Source organism: Natator depressus, chromosome 13, assembly GCF_965152275.1.
Source record: "Natator depressus isolate rNatDep1 chromosome 13, rNatDep2.hap1, whole genome shotgun sequence".
Classification (NCBI taxonomy): Eukaryota; Metazoa; Chordata; order Testudines; family Cheloniidae; genus Natator; species Natator depressus.
Window position 1 is genome coordinate 29967431 of NC_134246.1, and position 20621 is coordinate 29988051.

The following is a 20621-nucleotide window of genomic DNA, read 5'->3' on the forward strand; positions in this document are numbered from 1 at the left end:
ATGCGAGGAGTGGCAGGGGATGTGCTGGGTATGTGGGTGCCGTGGATGCTGGGTGTGCGGGAGCTGGGGATGCTGGGTGTGTGGGAGCTGGGGGGTGCTGGGCACGCGGGGGCTGGGGAATGGCAGGGGATGTGCTGGGTACGCAGGTGCCGTGGATGCTGGGTGTACAGGGGCTGGGGATGCTGGGGGTGCTCTCAGGCAGGATCTTCGCTTGCAGCAAGGAGGAGCCCTATTGCCTTCGCTGGGATTAAAGTTAAGCACGTGTTTAACTGTGTTTCTGGATTGGGGCCCAGGTGTGCTGGGCCCCGCCTTCACAGCTCCTGGTGCCCACCCCCACAGCCCTGGGCCCTGCCCCCTGAGCCTCGCTCCCACAGTCCCTGAGCCTCGCCCCGGGGCCCAGCCAGCTCCTAAGCCTCACTCCCTGCCCCTGCAACTCTGAGCCCAACCCCTGGGCCCTTCCAGCCCCTGAGCCTCACCCCTGGGCCCTGCTGGTACCTGCTCCTCTGTCTTCAGGTCCCCAAACTCCTCCAGGAACGCCGTCTCTGAGGGGAACTGCTGGGGCTCCAGGAAGTTCAGCAGGCTGAAGAGCTCCTCCACTGAGTTCTGCAGGGGTGTCCCAGTCAGCAGCACCTTGTGTTCCTGAGCAGAGCAGGGTCAGGGCTTCAGCGTCAGGGGGCAGAGCTCATGCAGCCAGAGTCAGAGCAACGGGTTCAAAGGGGCTGGCAGGCTCGCCCCAGGGACACTCACTTGCCCTAGCCATGACTTCACTCCTGCGGCAGGAGACCAGGGCAGCGATGCAGCAGACTGCAAACCCCAAGTGTCTGAAGGGCCATCGCTGGCCCAGGGCACTGGTACCGATCTGCTCCAGGTCAGCAGGCCCCCATGCCATTCCTGGTCAGGACACAATGGCCATGCACTGGAAAGTCTCTGTCCAGCCCTGACTACTCCCTGTGTCACAGGATCAGCAGGGATGCCAAGGCCAGAGTGGTGCCAGGGCAGGGCTGCGGTAGCTCAGCAGCAGCACCGCGTTGGAAGCTCGCTCTGCCCATGCTCTCTGGGGAGGAGTTCTCATCAGTGCCGCTGGGCCAGGCCCTGTGCCCCCACAAGAAGGACCATGGTCCAGCAGTGAGATCAATGGACCGGGAGGAAGAACTCCAGGATTCTATTCCCAGCTCTACTGCTGGCAAGTCTCGGCACTGCTCTGGGCCCGCGTTGCCCCCGGCATAAAAGGGGGCTTACAGTAGCGACCTGCTGGAGGGCCCCATGTCTCTACAGTGGCTGGGTGGGGCAGTCACTGCCTGTACTTGTTCCTGTAACAGGAGGCACTGGCCAAGCAGGGGCCTGGAGCTGAGCGAGCCCAATGGGGCCAGCTCCTCCGGAGGGAAATGGCGCCCCTGACTTTGGGTGGGCAATGGACAGCCGAGTACACCCAGCTTCAGGAGCCAGCGTGAGCTCAGGGCAAGCTCGTGCTGCTCCCCGGGTGCTGCGTTAAACACTCACATTTATGCCCAGGTTGCTCTGCACGCAGAGAGCAGCTTCAAGAGCTGCCGGCTGAGAGAATGAACGAAAGTCGGGGGTGCTGGGAGGCTGCAGCTTTCCAAGGGCATCGTGCAAAGAGCAGAGGGCGAGGAGCCAGTGAGCACCGCGGGAGCAGGGCCAGTATGAAAGGCAGAGGCTTGCAGTACCATCCCATTAGCCTTGTACTGCCCACACCCGCAGGGCTGCTGTGTGGGCAACCCCCCCCCCCCAACATGGGGCACCAGAGAGTCAGACACGGACCCTTTTATGGCCCAGCACAAGCCCCATGACGAGTGCCATTCTGCAGTGCAGCAGAGCCTGCTAGCCTGAGCACACCAGCGTGTTGGTGCCCCTGGAGAGGGGACCATGTTTGCCCAATACACATCCGGCCCTGGCAAGAGTCGGCACTGATCTGCTTCTCAGCCTTCACCCTTCTGCGTCATCCCAGCACTGACAGCTTTGTGAGCTCACTGAATACCAAGAAAAGAGCTTGTTTCTAGAGCTCCTTTCATCCCAGAGCCCTTTACTTACCATTGCTAATACACAGTCTTTGTGCCACCCATCACTGGAAAGCAGCTGCCTCTAGAGTAGAACGCAGCAGCTGTGCAGAACACAGTACCACTGCAGGACAGATGGGGCAGGGAGTGCTGGAGAATAGCAGCTCCCTCTGAGAGGGCAGGGGATGTAATTAGCCACGGTGGTCTGGCCAGGAACTGAGGTCAATGTCCGTGCTCTAGTGAACTGGGCCACAAGATTTGTAATGAGCACAAGTGGTCAGAGCCCCTCTGCTAATGCCCTTCCGGCAGCACCTCAAGCTGGGTCAGCAGCATCTGACACTGCCCTGGAGGGCCCCAGCCGAGTACCAACCAGGCCCCACAGCCTGAACTGGGGAAATCACAGCCCAGGGTTCAAAGGCTGAGGGTATCTTCCCAAGGACAGCCGTGCCAGTTGATGGGGAGGGCTCGTTCCCCTTCACAGCCAAGCCCTGGTTGTGCTGGAACAGTACCAAGATGTGGCTGAGTCCAGCCCGCTCTGCGCTCCCGTGAGTTCTCACCAGAGCCATAAGCTTCAGCCCCTCCAGCAGCTTGCAGTTCCTGTTCTTCAGCCGATGGGCCTCGTCGATGACCACGCAGCGCCACTGTATCTTCTTCAGCTCGGGGCAGTCGGCGAGGATCATCTCGAAGGTGGTGATCACCACATGGAATTTGAAGATCCCTGGAAGAGGGTTACCCTGAGGAGACACAAGCCAGGCAGTGCTTTATTCATGTCAGGCAGCGGGACACCCCAGGCAGGCAGGTCAGTTGGACACAGCTATTGGGCAGCCCAGCCCTGATCTGCGACAGCTCTTCAGAGAGCCAGGGGCTTCATCAGAGAGGCATTTTGGAGAGTGTGCTACAATGTATCTGTGCAAGGGGAAGGCACTGCCATCCGAGGCCGCAGTGACACAGCAATGGCAGCCATAGGCCTTGCGCAGGGCCAGCGGGGGGACCGGCAACCTGAGGGTCTCCAGCAGCCAGAGGGTGACGCAGATGGAAGTGCTGGCCTCTTGGGAAGATGCCCTTGGGGACACTGGGACAGGGCTGCACAGTGGTCCTGACAGGCCACACCTCAAATGCAGACTCCCGAGCCCATCTCTCCTCACGCAGCAGGCTGGAGTGCACATCCAGCCAGGACTCTCAGGGCCTCTCCCTGCAAGTGCAGGGGGCTCCCAAAGGGCCTGTATCCCACAGACTGGGTTCCTCCTACCCCTCAGACTAGGTGCTCCTGACACTCCGAAACTGCAGGCTAGGTGCCCCCCAGCCCACCACATCCCTCAGGCTGGGGCCCCCCAGCAAACCGCGTCTCTCAAGCTGGGTGCCCCCCAGACCACCACATCCCTCAGGCTGGGTGCCCCCCGGCCCTCTGCGCCTCACAGACTGGTGCCCCTCCTCCCGCTCACAGCGTCCCTCAGGCTGGGTCCCCCCGGGCCCACCGCGTCCCTCAGGTTGGGTGCCCCCCGGTCCACCACATCCCTCTGGCACCTTGCGCCCCACGGAGATTGGGTGCTCCTGACAATCCACATCCCACAGGCTGGGTGTCCCCCAGCTCTCCGCGCCCCACAGAGCAGGTGCCTTCCCAACACACCACATCCCACACACAGGGTGCCCTCTGACCTGCCGCTTTCCAGAATCAGAAAAGCAGGCTCCTGCTATGGAGGAGGCGAGCCCATTCTCAGCAGAGGAAGGGACCCACGGCATTCCCACCCTCCTGCAGGAGCAGTGCATGTCTTGGTTTGCATTGCGCCCCATCACTCAGGTGTTTCAAGAGCACCTTCCCCGCAGTTAGGGCAGCCCCGTGTGCTGGGCACACCCAGGCCAGTCGCATCATGAAAAACATTCCTCATGATGCAGAGCTAGGCAGGGAGCCAGGCTGCAAGGCTGACTCCAGGGGTATCTGTGACACTACATCCCATATTCATCATGCGGGTATGATTATGACATAATTATGATGCAATTTGTACAAGATGAGTCATGTGATGTGTCTAAGGAAAAGTTAGGATTTGCTGAATATGATTATCTTATTTGTGTGCATACTTCATTTTTGTATCTAAAGTTATGAATATTGACTATATATCTGTATTTCAAAAGTAGTTACACCTGAGGGACCTCATTTGTAGGCAAGATGCTTCCAGTCTAGACAGCTGGTTGGAAAGGGCCTATTCAAGATAATGGGCCATCAGGGGAAACAACAGGTCTTAGGAGAAGCTTATTCCTCATCTGGTGAGCCTTCCTGAGAATGCTCCAGACAGCCTGTAAGTAATGGCAGCTATGACTCAGCAAGGGCATGTGACCAGACCACATGACACTGATCTCCATTTTTCCACAAACGGGGCTGAGAACTGAGGTTGGAACAAAGGGTTCCCGCCATAAATTAAAGCTATATAAGGTGGGGTGTGACATCACCTAGGGGCCTCACTCCCCACACAAGGACACTCCTGGAAAACCCCAAAGAGCAAAGACTGGACTGGGGGAAAGGAAGTGCTGGTCCTAGGCTAAAAGGATTTTTAGCCTGTGTATGGAAACCTGGTGAATTGCTTGTATCATCAGCCAGGGTGAGAGATTGCTAATTCGTATCCAATCTATCTAGTAGTTAGGCTTAGTTTGCGGTTTTGTTTATTTGCTAGATAATCTGCTTTGATCTGTTTGCTATTATAATCACTTAAAATAGATGGTTTTGTAGTTAATAAACTTGTTTTATGTTTTAATCTAAACCAGTGTGTCTTTGAAGTGTCTGGGGAAAATCTCAGCTTGGTTTAACACAAGCGTATCGTGCATATTCCTCTCCACATTGAGGGAGAGGCGAACTGAATAATAAATTCAATCTGGTTGGGGTTTCGATCAGGGCAGGACAGTACAGCTTTGGGGTCCTAGGCTGGGGAGCTGGAGGTTGGCTGTAGCCTCTCTATTGTTGGTTCATGCAGTGCCTGGTCAGCCTGCATGTAACTGCAGCTGGGTGTGTCGTTGCCTGTGCAAATGCTGGTGGGAGTGTAGGTCTGGGAGCAATCTACAGCTTGTCACAGCAGCACAGTGTGAGAGGGAGCCCAGGCTGGTGAGTCAGAGGGCTCAGTGGTACCCCAGTCCCAGGTAGCACCCCAGAGGGAACCCGTCACGGCATCCATCCACAACCCCAGTGGCCAAGCAGGAGAGACCCGAGGGTCACTGGGCCATGGGGAGCTGAGAGCGGCAGGCACCTGCATGTCCCTGTACACCATCTCGTACTGCTGGATCATCTGCCTGCTGATTTGGCTGCCATGGTACACGATGGCATTCATCTCCGTCCAGGTGCGGAACTCCCGCTCCCAGTTGGTGATGGTGGAGAGCGGCGCGATGATGAGGAAGGGACCATGAATGTCCATCAGGAAGATCTCAGAAAGGAAGGTGATCGACTGGATCGTCTTCCCCAGGCCCATCTCATCCGCCAGGATGCAATTCTTCCTGCAGATGCAGCACAACACACATGGGGACACATTATGCATGGGGACACATTTAATAGGCAGCAGGTTTAAAACAAACAAAAGTAAGTCTTTCTTCACACAAGGCACAGACAACCTACGGAACTCCTTGCCAGAGGATGTTGTGAAGGCCAAGACTATAACAGGGTTCAAAAACAAACTAGATAAATTCACGGAGGATAGGTCCATCAATGGCTATTAGCAGAATGGGCAGGGATGGTGTCCCTAGCCTTTGTTTGCCAGAAGCTGGGAATGGGCAACAGGGGATTACCTGTTCTGTTCATTCCCTCTGCGGCACCTGGCATTGGCCACTGTCAGAAGACAGGATACTGGGCTACATGGACCTTTGATCTGACCCAGTATGGCCGTTTTTATGTACATAGCATGTTGGGGAACCCACAGCACTGACACTGCCTGCCTTGCCACCTTGGGCAGGTCATGCCACCTCTCTGAGCCTGGAAGCACTGGAGACAGAACTGTCTCCCAGGGGTTCGGAGGGGGAACTTAGGGCCTCTAAAGCCTACGAGATGCTCACATTAAAGGTAGTCCTGGGCCAGCCACCAAAATATCTGCAAATTACAGACCCAAGGTCAGTGGGAAAATGCTCACACAACTGCTGTGGGTGCACACACAAATCAGGCTACTGTGCATGCAAAGGCTAACCATCTGCATGTCCATCTGCTCCAGGTATTTGTGCATGGGTCAGTGCACAGCATTGTGCACATTTCTGTCTCTTAAGGGCAGCTGTGTCCCTGCTATTGCCAGGGGCACACCAGCATGGCCAGCACCAACCAACCAACTACCCAAGGGACGCCCAGTGGAGTCCTCATTCTCCTGAGGCCTCACCAGCCCCAGGAACACACCAGCACCTAGCACACACTTCATGCCATCTGGGAGGAGCCAACTTCATTGGTATTAAACAATCATAAAGGTAAAATTACAAAGAACAAAACTATATTGGTTGCTGCTGACATGCACCCTGACAGCAGGGGGAGTAGTGACCCATCAGACCATGGGAGTGATAAGCCCATTACTCCTGGGGGAATTCTGCACCACTGTGCCCACGCAGAATTTATGACCCCTGCAGATTTTTTTTTCCTCACAGAAAACAGATTCTGACAGGGAGGCACTGCAATTACACCTTTCGCCCACCAGGGGCTGCTGTGGCACCAGAAAAGAGGGCAGCTGACTCAGGGCCGGAGCAGTCAGCCACCACAGAGAGGGAGCAGGAGGGCTGCCTTCCTCACAGCATCCTGCCCGCGGGGCCAGGTGAGGAGGTATGGGATATGTGGGGGCAGCCAGAGCAGGACACACGGGGCTGCTGGGGGGTCACACAGACTGGTGTTCAGAAGGGCTAGTGGAGGGCATAAACCAGGGCGGGGCACAGGAGCAAGGGGGGTGATAGCATGGAGACAGGGGCTGATGGGAGTGGGGGTGCAGGGACACATGGGGAGGGGGGAATGCGGAGTGTCATAAATATAAAGGGAAGGGTAAACACCTTTAAATCCCTCCTGGCCAGAGGAAAAACCCTTTCACCTGTAAAGGGTTAAGAAACTAAGATAACCTCGCTGGCACCTGACCAAAATGACCAATGAGGAGACAAGATACTTTCAAAGCTGGGGGGGGGGGAGGACGAGACAAAGGGTCCTCTCTGTCTGTGTGATGTTTTTGCCAGGACCAGAGCAGGAATGCAGGTCAGAACTCCTGTAAAGAGTTAGTAAGCAATCTAGTTAGATATGCGTTAGATTCTGTTTTGTTTAAATGGCTGAGAAAATAAGTTGTGCTGAATGGAATGTATATTCCTGTTTTTGTGTCTTTTTGTAACTTAAGGTTTTGCCTAGAGGGATTCTCTATGTTTTGAATCTGATTACCCTGTAAGGTATTTACCATCCTGATTTTACAGAGGTTTTTCTTTTACTTTTTCTTTAATTAAAATTCTCTTTTAAGAACCTGATTGCTTTTTTCATTGTTCTTAAGATCCAAGGGTTTGGGTCTGTGTTCACCTATGCAAATTGTGAGGATTTTTATCAAGCCTTCCCCAGGAAAGGGGGTGTAGTGCTTGGGGGGATATTTTGGGGGGGAGATGTTTCCAAGTGGGCACTTCCCCTGTTATTTTTGTTAGACACTTTGGTGGTGGCAGCATAAAGGCTCAAGGACAAAAGGTAAAAGTTTGTACCTTGGGGAATTTTTAACCTCAGCGGGTAAGAATAAGCTTAGGGGGTCTTTCATGCAGGTCCCCACATCTTTACCCTAGAGTTCAGAGTGGGGAAGGAACCTTGACACGGGGACAGGGGCAGGGGTAGCTGAGTGGGGGTGGTGCAGAAATGGATGGGGGGGGGCAGATGTCCCTGACTGAACGAGAAAGGCTAAGGGTCAGCCAGGGTCTGCATGGGGGAGGCTCCTTAACAATCCCTTCTCCCCTCCCCAAAAAAACCACTGTTCCATACCCCTCCCACCCACACCCAACAATCCTCCAGGCTCACTCCCAGGTGCCTACCCAGCAATTACTTCCCTCTCCCTCAGCTCTGTTATCCCAATTCCCCCAAATATTTGCACTGCTTCTGAGGGGTGCGGTAAATATGTTTCTGTATTGTAGTTTAAAGGAATTATTACTCAGTGTTCTGTATTAATATGCCTAGTAAGGAATCTATTTATCAAAACACATTTCCTGAATTTTTTGTTGCTGTCCATATGGTTACAGACATACTTGCTAATAGGTATTTTGAAATAAATTACCAAAATAATTGAAACTGGCATGATTATATAGTGTTATTTTGACAAATAAAATATGCAGAATTTTAGAACATTGTGCGCAGAATTGCTAATGTTTTGGTGCAGAATTCCCGTAGGCATAGCTCATGCATCTGCTTCAGGAAGCACCCTTCCCCTCCAATGGCACAACACTCCCCCGGCCACTGACATGTGAAACACCAGCAGTGCTCCTTGTGGTGGGGCGTGCTCCGGCCCCTGCTCACCTGTTGTACCAGTTGAAGAGCAGCCAGTTCATCCCCTCCAGCTGGTACTCCCGTAGCTGGTTGCTATTCTTATAGTCCCGTGACTTCTCCAGTTTTTGCCAGAACTCAGAAGCGGGGCGCTCCTAGAAGGGGGAGCAGAGAGCATGACCCACGGAAAAGAACAGGCTAGTGCTCAGCGAGGTATAGCTGCAGACTAGGGACAAGGGACAATGCTGGGCTCAGGCTGAAAAGGGAAAACTTGGGAAAGAGGTTTCAAAATTATTAGCAAGCATCAGCTGATCAACAGCAAGGCCTCAGCCCCTAGATCCCAGCACCTGATTTTCCCCACCCCAAACGTGGGGGATGCAGGGGATCTGGGTCTCAGGATCAGAACAGCAGGGGGCTGCAAGTCAGGACTGAGGGGCATTGGCAGCACTGTGGAGGGGTCTCAGGATCAGAACAGCAGGGGGCTGCAGGTTAGGACTGAGGGGCATCGGCAGCACTGGGCGGGGGCTCAGGATTATAACAGCAAGGGGCTGCCAGTCAGGACTGTGGGGCATCAGCAGTGCTGGGCGGGGGCTCAGGATCAGAACAGCAGGGGTGGCAGGCCAGGATCCAAAGACATCAGAAGCACTTAACCAGCACTTGTGCTAACAGGCCTCCCTCTCCCCGCGTCACAGAGCGGCCAAGAAGCCGAAGGGTACTTTACCACATGTTTGATCTCTGGTGGGATCTGCAAGGTCTCGAACTCCTTGATTTTTCCAGGGTCAACGTCTTCCTCCAGCTCCCAGGTGCTCTCCTCATACGGCAGCGAGCACCACTTGACCAGGTAGTGGGTCACCTCCTGCAGCGCAAGGAGAGGTGTTTCGGGATCAGGGAGGGGGACATGTTCTGGAAGGCGAGGACCGGGGGCCACGCATTCTCTTGCCCCATGGGGTGTAAGCCCCCAGCATTAGCATGCACACGCATGAGTGCCAGCCCACCTGCCTGCACGTACTGCACACACAAAGACATGCACTCACACACGTGAAGACATGCACATGAGCCTGCCTGCCTGCATGCACACACGTGAAGACATGCACACTCAGGCCGCGCAGACCCAGACCTCTGCTCAATCCAAGCCTGGCCCAAATATCCCCCTGCATGAGCTAGGCCCTCAGGGTTCAAGGTCTCCTCCCCAGGCCCCAGATGCCAGCCGTCAAGGAACATAACACACCATTCTCTGCAGGCTAGGGATCAAGGATCAGGCAGGGACTCAGTGCCAGCCTCAGGGGATCACCGCATTTCTAGCCCCCTGCTCCCAGCACTTCTTCCCTCTGGGTTTGCTGAGTCAGCACTTGGTAATAACTACACTGGAACCAGCGTTCCTGAAACCCACAGCTCCCGGCAGGTCCCATAAAGAGGTAAATAAACTTGCCTTCCCAGGGCACTTCCACTGAGCTCCCCCTGGGCACAGCCTCTGCCCTCCCCACTGTGCCTTGCTCCCCCCGCTTCCAGATGAAGAGCAGCTGCATGCTAGGGGTGGCACTCACCTCCCCGGTGTCAGAGTCCTTCGTGTGAGCCACCTCCAGGATCCGATCCACCTCCACGTAGTCTGGGTTGAACAAATCCTCGTCAGGCTGGTGCAGCGGGAGGAGAGAGAGCGACACATTCAGTTTGCCTGCTGGGCCGAGCAGAGCGAGGGTGAAAGGGACATGGTCCCAGGGCTCCACAGTGCAGGGAGCACATACCGGAGCTGGCCCCTGCATCTACCTCCAGGGGGCCACCAGGGAGGTGTCGGGAGAGCAGGCCCCTTGCTGTCCTAGAACACATGAGAATGCTGGCTCTGTGCTGCCGCTGATGGGAAGGAATGTCTGCCTGAGCTCAGCGAGCGAGGAGCTCACACCTAGGGCACAAGCTAGCTCAGAGCCCAGCCCTGTGTGCTCGTGAGTCCAAGGGCTCCCGCCGACGAGTGGCCAGACACAGCCCCAAGCAGGCCTTCACACCCCTCCGTCCTGGCAAACTTCAGCAACCCAGGTCACCTGCCAGACACAGCCCCACCTGACTGTCCTCGGCCAGCTCAACACAGCCAACAGCCCGGAGCCTGGCACCAAGCTGTAGGGGCCCTCACCTCCCCACAGTCCCACCACTCTCCCTGGCAGGAGCAAGCTGCAGAGGTGTCACTGCCACTCTGGCAGGCTGTGGGGAGGGAGGGGAAGGAGATCGGTTTCCTTGCTGCGCAGCTTAGAGGCCGAGGCAGAGCACGACTTGCACCCTGCCCAGGGTTAGGGGCACGATGCTCTCCAGTAGGGACGCTGCATCTGCACACTGGGCAAGGGCTGGGAGTTGGAGCCCCTGAGGGTTTACAGCCACGCTTACAAAGACATTGCCATTTCCTCAACGCTGATTTACACTCGCCAGTACATGGCACAGGAGCCGCCGGCAAATATCTCCAGAGTGAATGTTAGGAAACGGCTTCCAATCTGCTCACAAAGCAGAGGGGGAGGGAGCTGCCCAGCAGGGCCTGGGTGTTTATGGCTCCTTCTCTCCCTGCAACAGCCCTGCCCCAGGAGATCTCGTTCGCCCGCACGATGAGCAGGCACACTGCACAGATGAGGGCGTAATGCCAGAGAGCTCTCCAGGGAGCCACGCTGCCCCCACTCCTGCAGCAGAGATACGTCACGGGCTGCAAGAGGAGTCCAGATGCAGATGCCACCCCATGTTATACATCCCCTGCCCCGATACACACTGCCCTGGCATGATAGTGCCACACACACCCTGCTCACACTGCCCTGATACACGCTGCACTGGCATGATGGTGTCACACACCCCTGCTCACACTGCCCCACTACATGCTGCCCTGGCACGATGGTGCCACATGTCCCTGCTCACACTGCCCCAATACATGCACCCTGGCACAATGGTGCCACATGCCCCTGCTCACACTGCCCCGGCACGATGGTGCTGCATGCCCCTGCTCACGCTGCCCCACTGCACACTGCCCTGGCACGATGGCACCATACACCCCCTGATCAAAGTGAACATGACCTGCTAAATTGAGGCACGAGGTGCCCATGCCAGGGAGAAGCCACAGGGGGTTGGGTTAGCTCACATGTGGCAACGCTGGCCTGAGCCCTACGTCCTTCCTTAGACAAACGTGGACTGTCAGTGTGATCCCCCAGAGCCACGGTGGGTTGGGGGCAACAGGGCTGACAGCTTGCAGTCATGTCTGGCACCGTGGGGGGTGTCACTGGCCCCACAGGCACTGCTGAATACCTCTCCCCCCGTCTGCCTGGGCTGCTGTGAGGCTTCTCCTGATCATACACACGTGAGCCAAGGAGCAGAGCCCATCCAGTATCCCCTTCAACCCGCTGGCATTGGGCTGGAGCTAGCAGCCAGCCCCAGGACTAGGATAAAGGCTGCCTGGTTGCCTCCAGCTGGGACGCATCACTCAGAACAGAGCTGGGGCAGGTCTGGCTGAGCCAGCTGTCAAGCTGAAGCTCCTGCACTGTAACTGGGGACAGCTGGGCAGAGAGCATGGCAGACGGCAGTGCCCAGCCGGGGCTCACGAGCAGCACCCAGCCAGTTTGACTAGCCCAGCTCTCCAGAGAGGAGATAGAAGTGTCAGCCGCCTGGCCACGGCCTCACCTCTGTGAAGATATGCTTCATCTGGGCCTGCTTGTTCCGAAAGCGCTTTATCTTCTGAGAGATCCTGGGGTCCTTCTCCAGCTCTTCCAGCGTCGCCCACTTGCAGTGCAGGTAGGAGCTGCGGAACAACAGGCAGGCAAACATGAAAGCCTGGAGGGTCGCGATCCCGCCCCCCTCCCAGCGTGAAGGAGCCCTCAGTGACCCCCCCACTGCACTAAGCCCCTGGTTTGTAACACAAGGCCAGAGGCTGGGGAAACAAATGGCTCCGATACAGCTGAGACTGAGCTCCATGGCCAAGGATGGCAGTGACTTCCTGTTCCTAACACCCTGCCAGGGGCATGGGCTCAGAAGGAAGCCCAGGGGGAGAGGTTCCAAGCACCTAGCCAGAGCTAGCACAGGCTGGGTTTGCATCAAGCTGGCAGCCATCCCAGCAAGGTGGATGCTAGTGCGAGGGGAGCAGCATGGGGCATGCACGTGCACACACACCTCTGCACACAGCACTTCCTCATACACACTCTGCATCCAGTGTACGGCCACACACACCTCTCTGAACATCTGTACACATACCTCTGCACTCAGAGCATGTGCACATCTCGCCACACACCAAGTGCATGCACACATCTGCACACAGCATGTGAACACACACATCTCTGTGCACACCATGTGCATGCACACGCATATACTTCTCCACACAGCACTTGCATACACACATCTCTGCACACAGCACATGTGCCAATACAGAACATAAACGTTGCACGTACAAGTTTCTGTACTTGACGTAGAATTCCTCCATCTCATAGGCCAGGCCGCCCGGGTGAACCTGAAACCAAGAGTGAGCGGGTTAGCACCAGCCAGCGCAGGGAAGGGGTGCAGGCCAGGGACCTCTCCCCTGGTCAGGGCTCCGACTCTGCTCCTCTGGCCTGTGTGTAAGCTGGAGGCAGAACTGGAGCACGGGAGACAGCGAAGAGGAGAGCGGAGCAGCATGAGGCTCGGGAAGATGACGAGCGCTGCCCCAGGTCTAACTCGAGGTTTCAGTGGCCCTGGAGGGCCAGGAAGGTAACAGAGAGAGAGAACTTCCTCCATGCGCTGCCCCAGAATACACTTCCGCAAAGGGCAGCCACATGCCAACAGCTCACCAGGCCCAGGCTCCCACCCGCGTTGGCTTACTGCCCGACTGATGGGCGACGGCCTTCCCCTGCCCAAGGCCAGGTGGGCACTACGTTAGCTCCACCCACAGGAAGCGCTGGGATCTACCACACCCCAGAAGTGTGGGATCCAGTAGAAGTTGCACACAGCTGGCACTGTGGGGACCCAGTACTTGCACCTTTGGGATGTGCAGGCTCTGCCAGACCCCTCTTCACGCACCATGTCCCAACCCCGCAGTCTATCCCACTGCTCCAGAAAGGGCAGTGTTCCCATCTCTGCCCTTCATGGAGCTGCTCTGTTGTGAGGCTCCTCTGCTGGCCTCACCCAGGCCCAGCAATGGCCATAGTCAGCCAATCAGAGCCCTTCTCTCATCATGCCCACTGTATCCTGAGAAAGCCCAGAGCAGATGCTCATGGGAGGCAGCAGGGGCTGACTCCTGGTGAAGGGGGACTCCCGGTCAGTGGGCTATGCCTCTTCCTTGGGGGTGTCCAACCCCAAACGGTGTGACATCACATTGCCTCAGCCCCCGGCGAGGAGGCCATGGGCAGCCATAGGGCCATGTCAGTATGCCAGAGCTGTGCCCAGGTGTCTCCCATTTTTAGACACAGGAGGGGAGAGACACTCACCTCCTTCTGCACCAGTCTGGAGGCAAGGATCTTCTCAATGATGTTGGCATCATCCTCAGGGGGCTCCTGAGGGCATCGAAGGGAAAGCAGAGTCAATACCTTGGCCTGGTAGTGGGGCACAGGACCCGCAGCCCTGCCACACAGAGCTCACTGGCCGCCCCACTCGCCTTCCGCCCACTGGGCTCACAGCAGTGTGGAAGCCCGGAGCTGGTAAACAATGGGGTGTTCTTCACAGTCCCAGGTCAGAGGGATCAGAGCAGCACCACCACTGCTCTTCAGACAGGCCAGGAGCAGCTTCAATGGCCCCTGGATGGGGCAGCAATTTCCAGGGCTGTGTTTGGGGCCAGGAGAGGGGAAGCATCATCCCAGCACCCTGGCTCCTCCTGGTGGCACTCAGCTGAGGCCGCCCAGACCCCACCTGAGCCCCAGCAGTGCCCAACGCCAAGGTGCTATTCCCTCCTGGCCACACACACGTAGGGAATGGCACCAGCAAGCCAGGGGATGGGGAGGTGCTCTGCACTGGGGGCTGGACAGAGCCTCAGGGCCAGCGTCTGCCTGTCGGTGCGCCAGCTCCAGCCTCTCCCAGGGGCATGAGGGAGCCAGCAGCGCACAGCACACGCACAATGGGGGGGTACCCTGAGGACGACACGTGTCCTCTTCCACCCTGCAATATCACTGGGGCAGAGTGTCCCAGGGCAGGGCATGACTCCCCCTCTCCATGGGGAGGGGCTTGTGCTCTACCGCAAGGCTGGAGCAAGTTTAGAAGCAGACCGCCAGTGGAAGGGCTTGGGGGAGGGGGAGGAAATACAAGCCACAGGCTCCTGAGAGGAGGACAGGTGGGGCATCCAACTACATCGGGGTGAGCCCCACATCAGGGAAAGCCCCACACCTCATGGCTGGCTGCATCACTATCTGTGCCACTCACAAAACTCCCCATCTCCATCCCTGGGGGCACCATCGGGTGCAGCCATGCCCACTGCCTGCACACGAGTGTTGTAAGAGCCTTGTGGGTGGGTTTTGTTCCTAGCCTTGGAAGGGCCAAGGTGCCAGTGGGTTTCTCTAGCCACAGTTGCTATGGTCACCTCTAAAATGCTGGATGTCAGATGGAGGCAACGAATGCAGCCAGCCCCAGTGGCCGCAGCTCGTCAGACTTGCTGGCATAATGCCGCAGGGGAGCAGGAGGCATTGAGCATTTGCACATAGTGACCCACCCAGAATGGGGTTTTCTCCGGGGTGTGCTGGGGTCAGGCCACATTTGCCCTGCCCAGAGGGAAGCAGATGGCAGGTGGGACCAATGGGACTGCCAAGGACACTTCCCTTTCCCATTTGGATTTCAGCAAAGGATTTGCTAGGGTCTCTCAAGAAATCTCACTTGCAAGATCATTTCCATGGGCCAAACTAGGATCACAGGCCTGTGACAGTGGCCAAAGGAGAATCAGCAACAGAGAGAAAGGGCCGAACATCTCCCCTGGGAAGAGCAGCAGGGTCGCGTTGAACAGCTCAGTAAAGGAGATGACTAATATTCACGCGGAAGCTTGGCTGAGAGCTGACTAAGGGGTACACAAAGAGAGGCTGTAATCAATATTGAACAGCTTCGCTAGGGGCTGGAGCAGGGAGCGAGCAGCCAGTGCTTGACACTCACAGCAGAGACCCGGCCGAGAGAAGCTGTCAGAGTCCGCCAGGACAGAGCACTGACACAGGGGGACCTGGAGAGAGTAGAGACATGGGCACCGAGAGAGCGTGTAGACAGGCACATCCGAAATGCCTCAGGACTCACAGTGAGTGGCCAGCGTGCCAGACACAAGGTGATGAGGCTACAAAGATGGCGAGCACAGCACTGGGCTGCAGACAGACCCCATACTCTGGAGCAGGGAAGTGACTGCCCCATGCCGCATGGGTGGGCTGTGATCACACCCCCCACACAGGGCACTGCATTGCCAGAGATGCCAAGAAACTGGAAAGGGGTCAAAGATATCAGCAGGCTGGAGACACTAATCTCCACGGCCTCAGTCGTGACAGCTTAGTGTAGTTAGGGGATGCGGAAGGAGGGACATGGCAGCAGCCCACAGACACCCCGAGGGCATTAATGCCAAGGAGGGAGGGGATCACTGAGTGTGGTGTTGGGGCAGAGCTGGGTGGGGCAGGAAGACAGCCTCCCCTGGGAATAGCCTCTCAGAGAAAGGGCAGAGCAGGGCCTGCAGAAACAAGAGGGAGCTCAAGCCCCGGACCATGGGCTGAGAACAGGCCCTCAGTGACCTGGCAGGCCGACATGCTGGGGCTCTGGATGGTCCTTCCCATCTCTCAGCGCTAGGAGGTGCTGGGGTTGAACGCTTCACTTTCGGAGAGCCCCCCGCACACTCTGCAAGGAGCCATGCTGAGCTCAGCTGGACAATGCTCTGGGCAGCTCTCACCCATCCTCTTAGGCACATGCACTGCCCCACACAGCTGGCTCCCCCTCGGACCCACACGCTCCTGCTTGCTTTCAGTACACAGTCAACACCACATTCATGCCCCTCCCTCAATACAGCAGAGCCCCAGCCCCTCTCTAAAGGGACGGCTGGTGCAAGACAGGCTAGCGGGCCCTCCCATACCTCTGCCTGCCATGCCAGCGTGGACGCGGAGAGCGCGGAGGCTCGCCCAGCTCCCAGCACTGCTATCGTCTCGCCATCGTCATCCACCACTTTGAAATCCAGGTCCTCATTGTACTTCCTCCGCTTCACCTGGCGACCCGAGCGGCGCTTCTGTGTGGTAGACAACACAGGCAATCAGAGGGCTGGTGGACAACACCACCTCTTCCTCCCCATGGCCACGGGGACTCACAGGGGAAGGAAAGGTGCAGGAGGGGAGACAGCGCAGCCACACCTGGGAGAATCCCATCCCCACCCAGGCCTGTGGGACAACAGTGCCCTATACAGCAGACACTGCCAGAGTGCGCAGCTATTCTCACAGTGATTTCCGTCTCCGTCTCTTGGCTCTCACACAGGGCACTACCAGAGATCAGATCCCCCCTCCCCAGGCCAAAACACACAGCTGCTCACACGCTCCCTGAGAACCCTCAACATGGAGCACAGTGTTTGAACCCAGCATTCCAGCCCTGTGGTTCAGGTGCGTCCATTTCGGGCCCATCCTGGTAGGTGCCCAGGGACTGCAATCCTCGGAAACCATGGGGCATTAAGGGCGCCTGGCACCTCTCAGGATTGGTTTAAGCCACATGCTTTTCTAGCCTGGCTCAGAGGTGGCGGGGGAGCACCGAACAGAGGCCAGGGCTCAGGCTGGGGTGAGCACCGAACAGAAGCCAGGGCTGAAGGATGCTGGGGGATGGTGAATCCCCTGTCCAAATCACATGGGCCATCTCTTAGGGGACCCCAATGGAGAGCTGTGCTACTGCTGGATTGCGGAGGGAGGTTCTCAACATGACGCTCCCACCCCCATGAATGGAGCAGGCTGCCTGTAGCCCTGCAGCCCTGCTGCCCAGAGAGCCAGAGACCAGCAGGGCTCCACAGTGTTGGGGGGGTGCTGCCCATGCTGTGCTCAGCACACCCTCCCGCTGGCATGAGGAGCAATGCAATCCCAGACCCACTGAGCTGGGGAGCAAGGGGTCAGAGGGAAACACAGACAAGTGATGTGCAAGGGCAGCGTGCTGACATTAACCCAGCCGCAAACCTGGCCAAGGTAGCTATCCACTGACCAACTGCTACCTGAGCTCATTGCACAGGCACCCAGATGTACGAAATCAGCCGTAGGAAGTCAGAGCTGTGTTAAATCCCCAGGACGTACAACAGGCTCTAGCCAGCTGAACCCACTGAGGCCAGCGCCCTGCACATACCTGGCTGTCAGCCGACTCAGCAGACTCCTCAGGGCTCTGCAGAGACGGGCTAAGGAGGCCTTGATCCAATTCCAAACTCTCCACTGGGATCTCGTTTTTCCTTTTCCCTTTCTTCTTCTTCTCCACGGGGGTTGGTCCTTGCTCTTTGCTGCCAGGAGAGAAGGACAGTTAATCCCTTCTCCAGCAATGTCAGAGCTCAGCATCCAGGGAGAGGCCAGCAAAACTCTTTGCCTTTTTAGTTCTTTAATCCCACTTTGGGGAGCTTCTGCATCAGGTCACCAGGATGTACAGAGGCCAGCGGGGAGAGCTCCCCTTGGGAGTGAACCCCAGCTGTACGCAAGGCACCTGGCCCCACAGTCACAGCGTTCTGACCATGGGCCTGGCCCCATGGTCACAACACTGCATGAATCTGGTCAGGATGCCTGGCCCCATGGTCAGAGAGCCACACGGACGTGGCCAGGACACCTGCCTGCACGGTCAGCCCTGTCAGGGAGTGTGGTCTACTGGTCAGAGCAGGTATCTGGGAGTGATAAGAGGTTACCTATCTGTAACTGAAGGCTCTTTGAGATGTATGGAGTACCCTATCTGTATTTCACTGAGGGGTCTGAGCATGCACCCGGAGCTGGAGCTTTTAAAAGTAGTAGTGTCTGTGTCCACACACATGCCCTTGGTTTCGTCCGGGGTGGACTGACTGTGCCCTCAGCTCCTTCTTCACCACAAATCAATCAGATCTGCAGCAGAGGGGAAGGAGGGCAGGACTGGAATACAGATAGGAACCACACATCTCGAAGAACCACCACTTACAGGTAAGTCACCTCCTCTTCTTCTTTGCATGACAGTCCCTATGGTATTCCACTGAGGGTGATTAACAAGCAGTACCTTAAGTAGGAGGAGGGTGCGAGGATGATGACGATGAAACCAGGGAGAGGAGGATGGCTGCGCCGAAGGAGGCATACGTAGAAGAGTCCCCCACCAAGGTGTAATGGGAAAAGAAGGTATGTACTGAACTCCACGTGGCTGCCCTACAGATGTCCATAAGGGGCACGTCATGAAGCATGGCTGCAGTTGATGCTTGAGCTCGCGTGGAATGGGCCCGTATCCCACGCAATGGAGACAGCCCTGATAACTGGTAGCAGAGCATAATGCACCCCGAAACCGACTTAGAGATCCTCTGAGCGGAAATCACTTGTCCCTTAATGCATTAAGTTACAGCAATAAAGAAGCCTAGGGGACTTCCTGAAGGGTTTTGTCCCCTGCAGGTGGAAGGCCAGGGCCCTGGGGATGTCGAGGGAGTGAAGGCGTTGTTCCTCCACTGAAGCGTGAGGCTTTGGAAAGAAGGCAGGTAAGTGCATAGGTTGGTTGATATGGAAACAAGGGACAACCTTAGGCAGGAACTTGGGGTGCAAGCGTAGGGAAACCTTGTCTTTGTGAAAAGTGGTAAAGGGGCAATCAGCCATCATGACCGCCAGTTTGCCCACCTGTCTTGCAGAAGTGATAGCCACTAGGAAGGCAAACTTTATGGAGTGACGAGAGAAAGCATGAGGCCATAGGTTCAAAGGGTGACTTTGTTAATGTCGTTAGGACAAGGTTGAGGTCCCACTGGGGAGTAATGGACTGAACAGGAGGGTAGGTTCATAGAAGACCTTTCCAAAACCTGGAAGTCAATACATGAGTAAAGACAGCGTGCCCCTCAAATGGAGGGTGGAAGGCACTGATAGTAGCACTTGATGGAGCTGAGAGTGCGGCTAGATGCCTTCAGAGAGAGGAAATAGTCCAGAATAAGAGAGATATCCACATTTTCAGGGACAAGGCTCCAGCTTTGGGACCAAGAAGTGAAATATTCCACTTGGCCCCACAGGAGCATCTCGAGGACTCCTTCCAGCTGCTCAAGAGAATGCCCTGCACTGCCGACAAGCATTCCCACTTTAATAAAGATGCCCATCCAAAAACCAAGCTCTGGGGTGCCGGATCCATCTGCCCTGTTGCATGACCAGTTCCGGGAGAGATTGTAGTGGGGAGTGCACTGACATGCAGAGAAGCAGGAGAAACCAGAACTGTCAAGGCCAGAAGGGGACAATCAGAATGACTGTCACTCTCTCTCACCTGACCTTGTGCAGGACTCACTGTAGGAGCAGTAGGGGAGGAAAGGCATAACTGAACCGATCAGACCAGCAAAGGACTAGAGCATCGCTCTGGGACAGGACACCAAGACAGCCTCTGGAGCAGTATTAGGTGCACTTGTTGTTGGCCTGGGAGGCGAAGAGGTCCCTGATTGGAGTTCCTCAGCAGCTGAAAATGCTGGTGACTAGTGTTGTGAAGCTTCCATTCATGAACCTTCTGCTGAGAGAGTCCATGATTATATTTTGAATTCTGGGAAGGTACGCCACGGAGAACAGAATCTTGAGGATGATGCACCAATCCTAAAGGCCTCCGCCCAGAGCACGGGAGACCTTGTGCCCGTTGCTTGTTGATGCAGTAGACAGTGGTATTTTCTGATATGATGAGGACATGACAGGAATGGATGGATGGGAGAAATGCCCAACACACTCTCCTCACTGCTCTAAGTTTCAGGGTGTTGATGTGCATCCGGGACTCCCAAGCAGTCCAAGTGCCTTGAGTCATGCACCCGCCCATGTGGGCCCCCCATCTAATGAGCAGGGCATCCGTGATAATTGTCATGGAAGAGGAGGGTGGGAGGAATGGTATCCCAGTGCACACCCGAGCAAGATCTGCCCACCACTGGAGTAGGAAGTGGACCTCATGGGGAAAAGTGGAGAGAAGATCCATAGAAAGGTGCTGTGACGAAGTTGGGAATTTTTGTAGTGTTTACCATGAATAGTGTGTGCGCACCTCAGTTTTCCTGTGTGCTGCACGTTTAACAAGGTGGTGAGAGAGGGTTGTTGGTGCAGAGGACCAGGTGTGACGCCGCCTAG

At 56.4% G+C, this 20621-nt stretch overlaps 1 protein-coding gene across 4 annotated transcripts in view; it reads right to left on the reverse strand.

The window, feature by feature from the left end:
- The window catches only part of CHD6 (chromodomain helicase DNA binding protein 6), a 180028-nt gene that overhangs the window by 65338 nt on the left and 94069 nt on the right, over positions 1-20621 (reverse strand). For all 4 annotated transcript variants that reach the window (XM_074970360.1, XM_074970359.1, XM_074970358.1 and 1 more), the window contains 11 exons: positions 17689-17836; positions 16454-16603; positions 13863-13928; positions 12852-12910; positions 12091-12208; positions 9996-10082; positions 9173-9307; positions 8485-8606; positions 5249-5492; positions 2573-2749; positions 496-639 (listed from right to left, as the gene is read on the reverse strand). In XM_074970360.1, the coding sequence (XP_074826461.1) occupies positions 496-639; positions 2573-2749; positions 5249-5492; positions 8485-8606; positions 9173-9307; positions 9996-10082; positions 12091-12208; positions 12852-12910; positions 13863-13928; positions 16454-16603; positions 17689-17836 (1450 nt within the window). The remainder of the gene's footprint in view (positions 1-495; positions 640-2572; positions 2750-5248; positions 5493-8484; positions 8607-9172; positions 9308-9995; positions 10083-12090; positions 12209-12851; positions 12911-13862; positions 13929-16453; positions 16604-17688; positions 17837-20621) is intronic.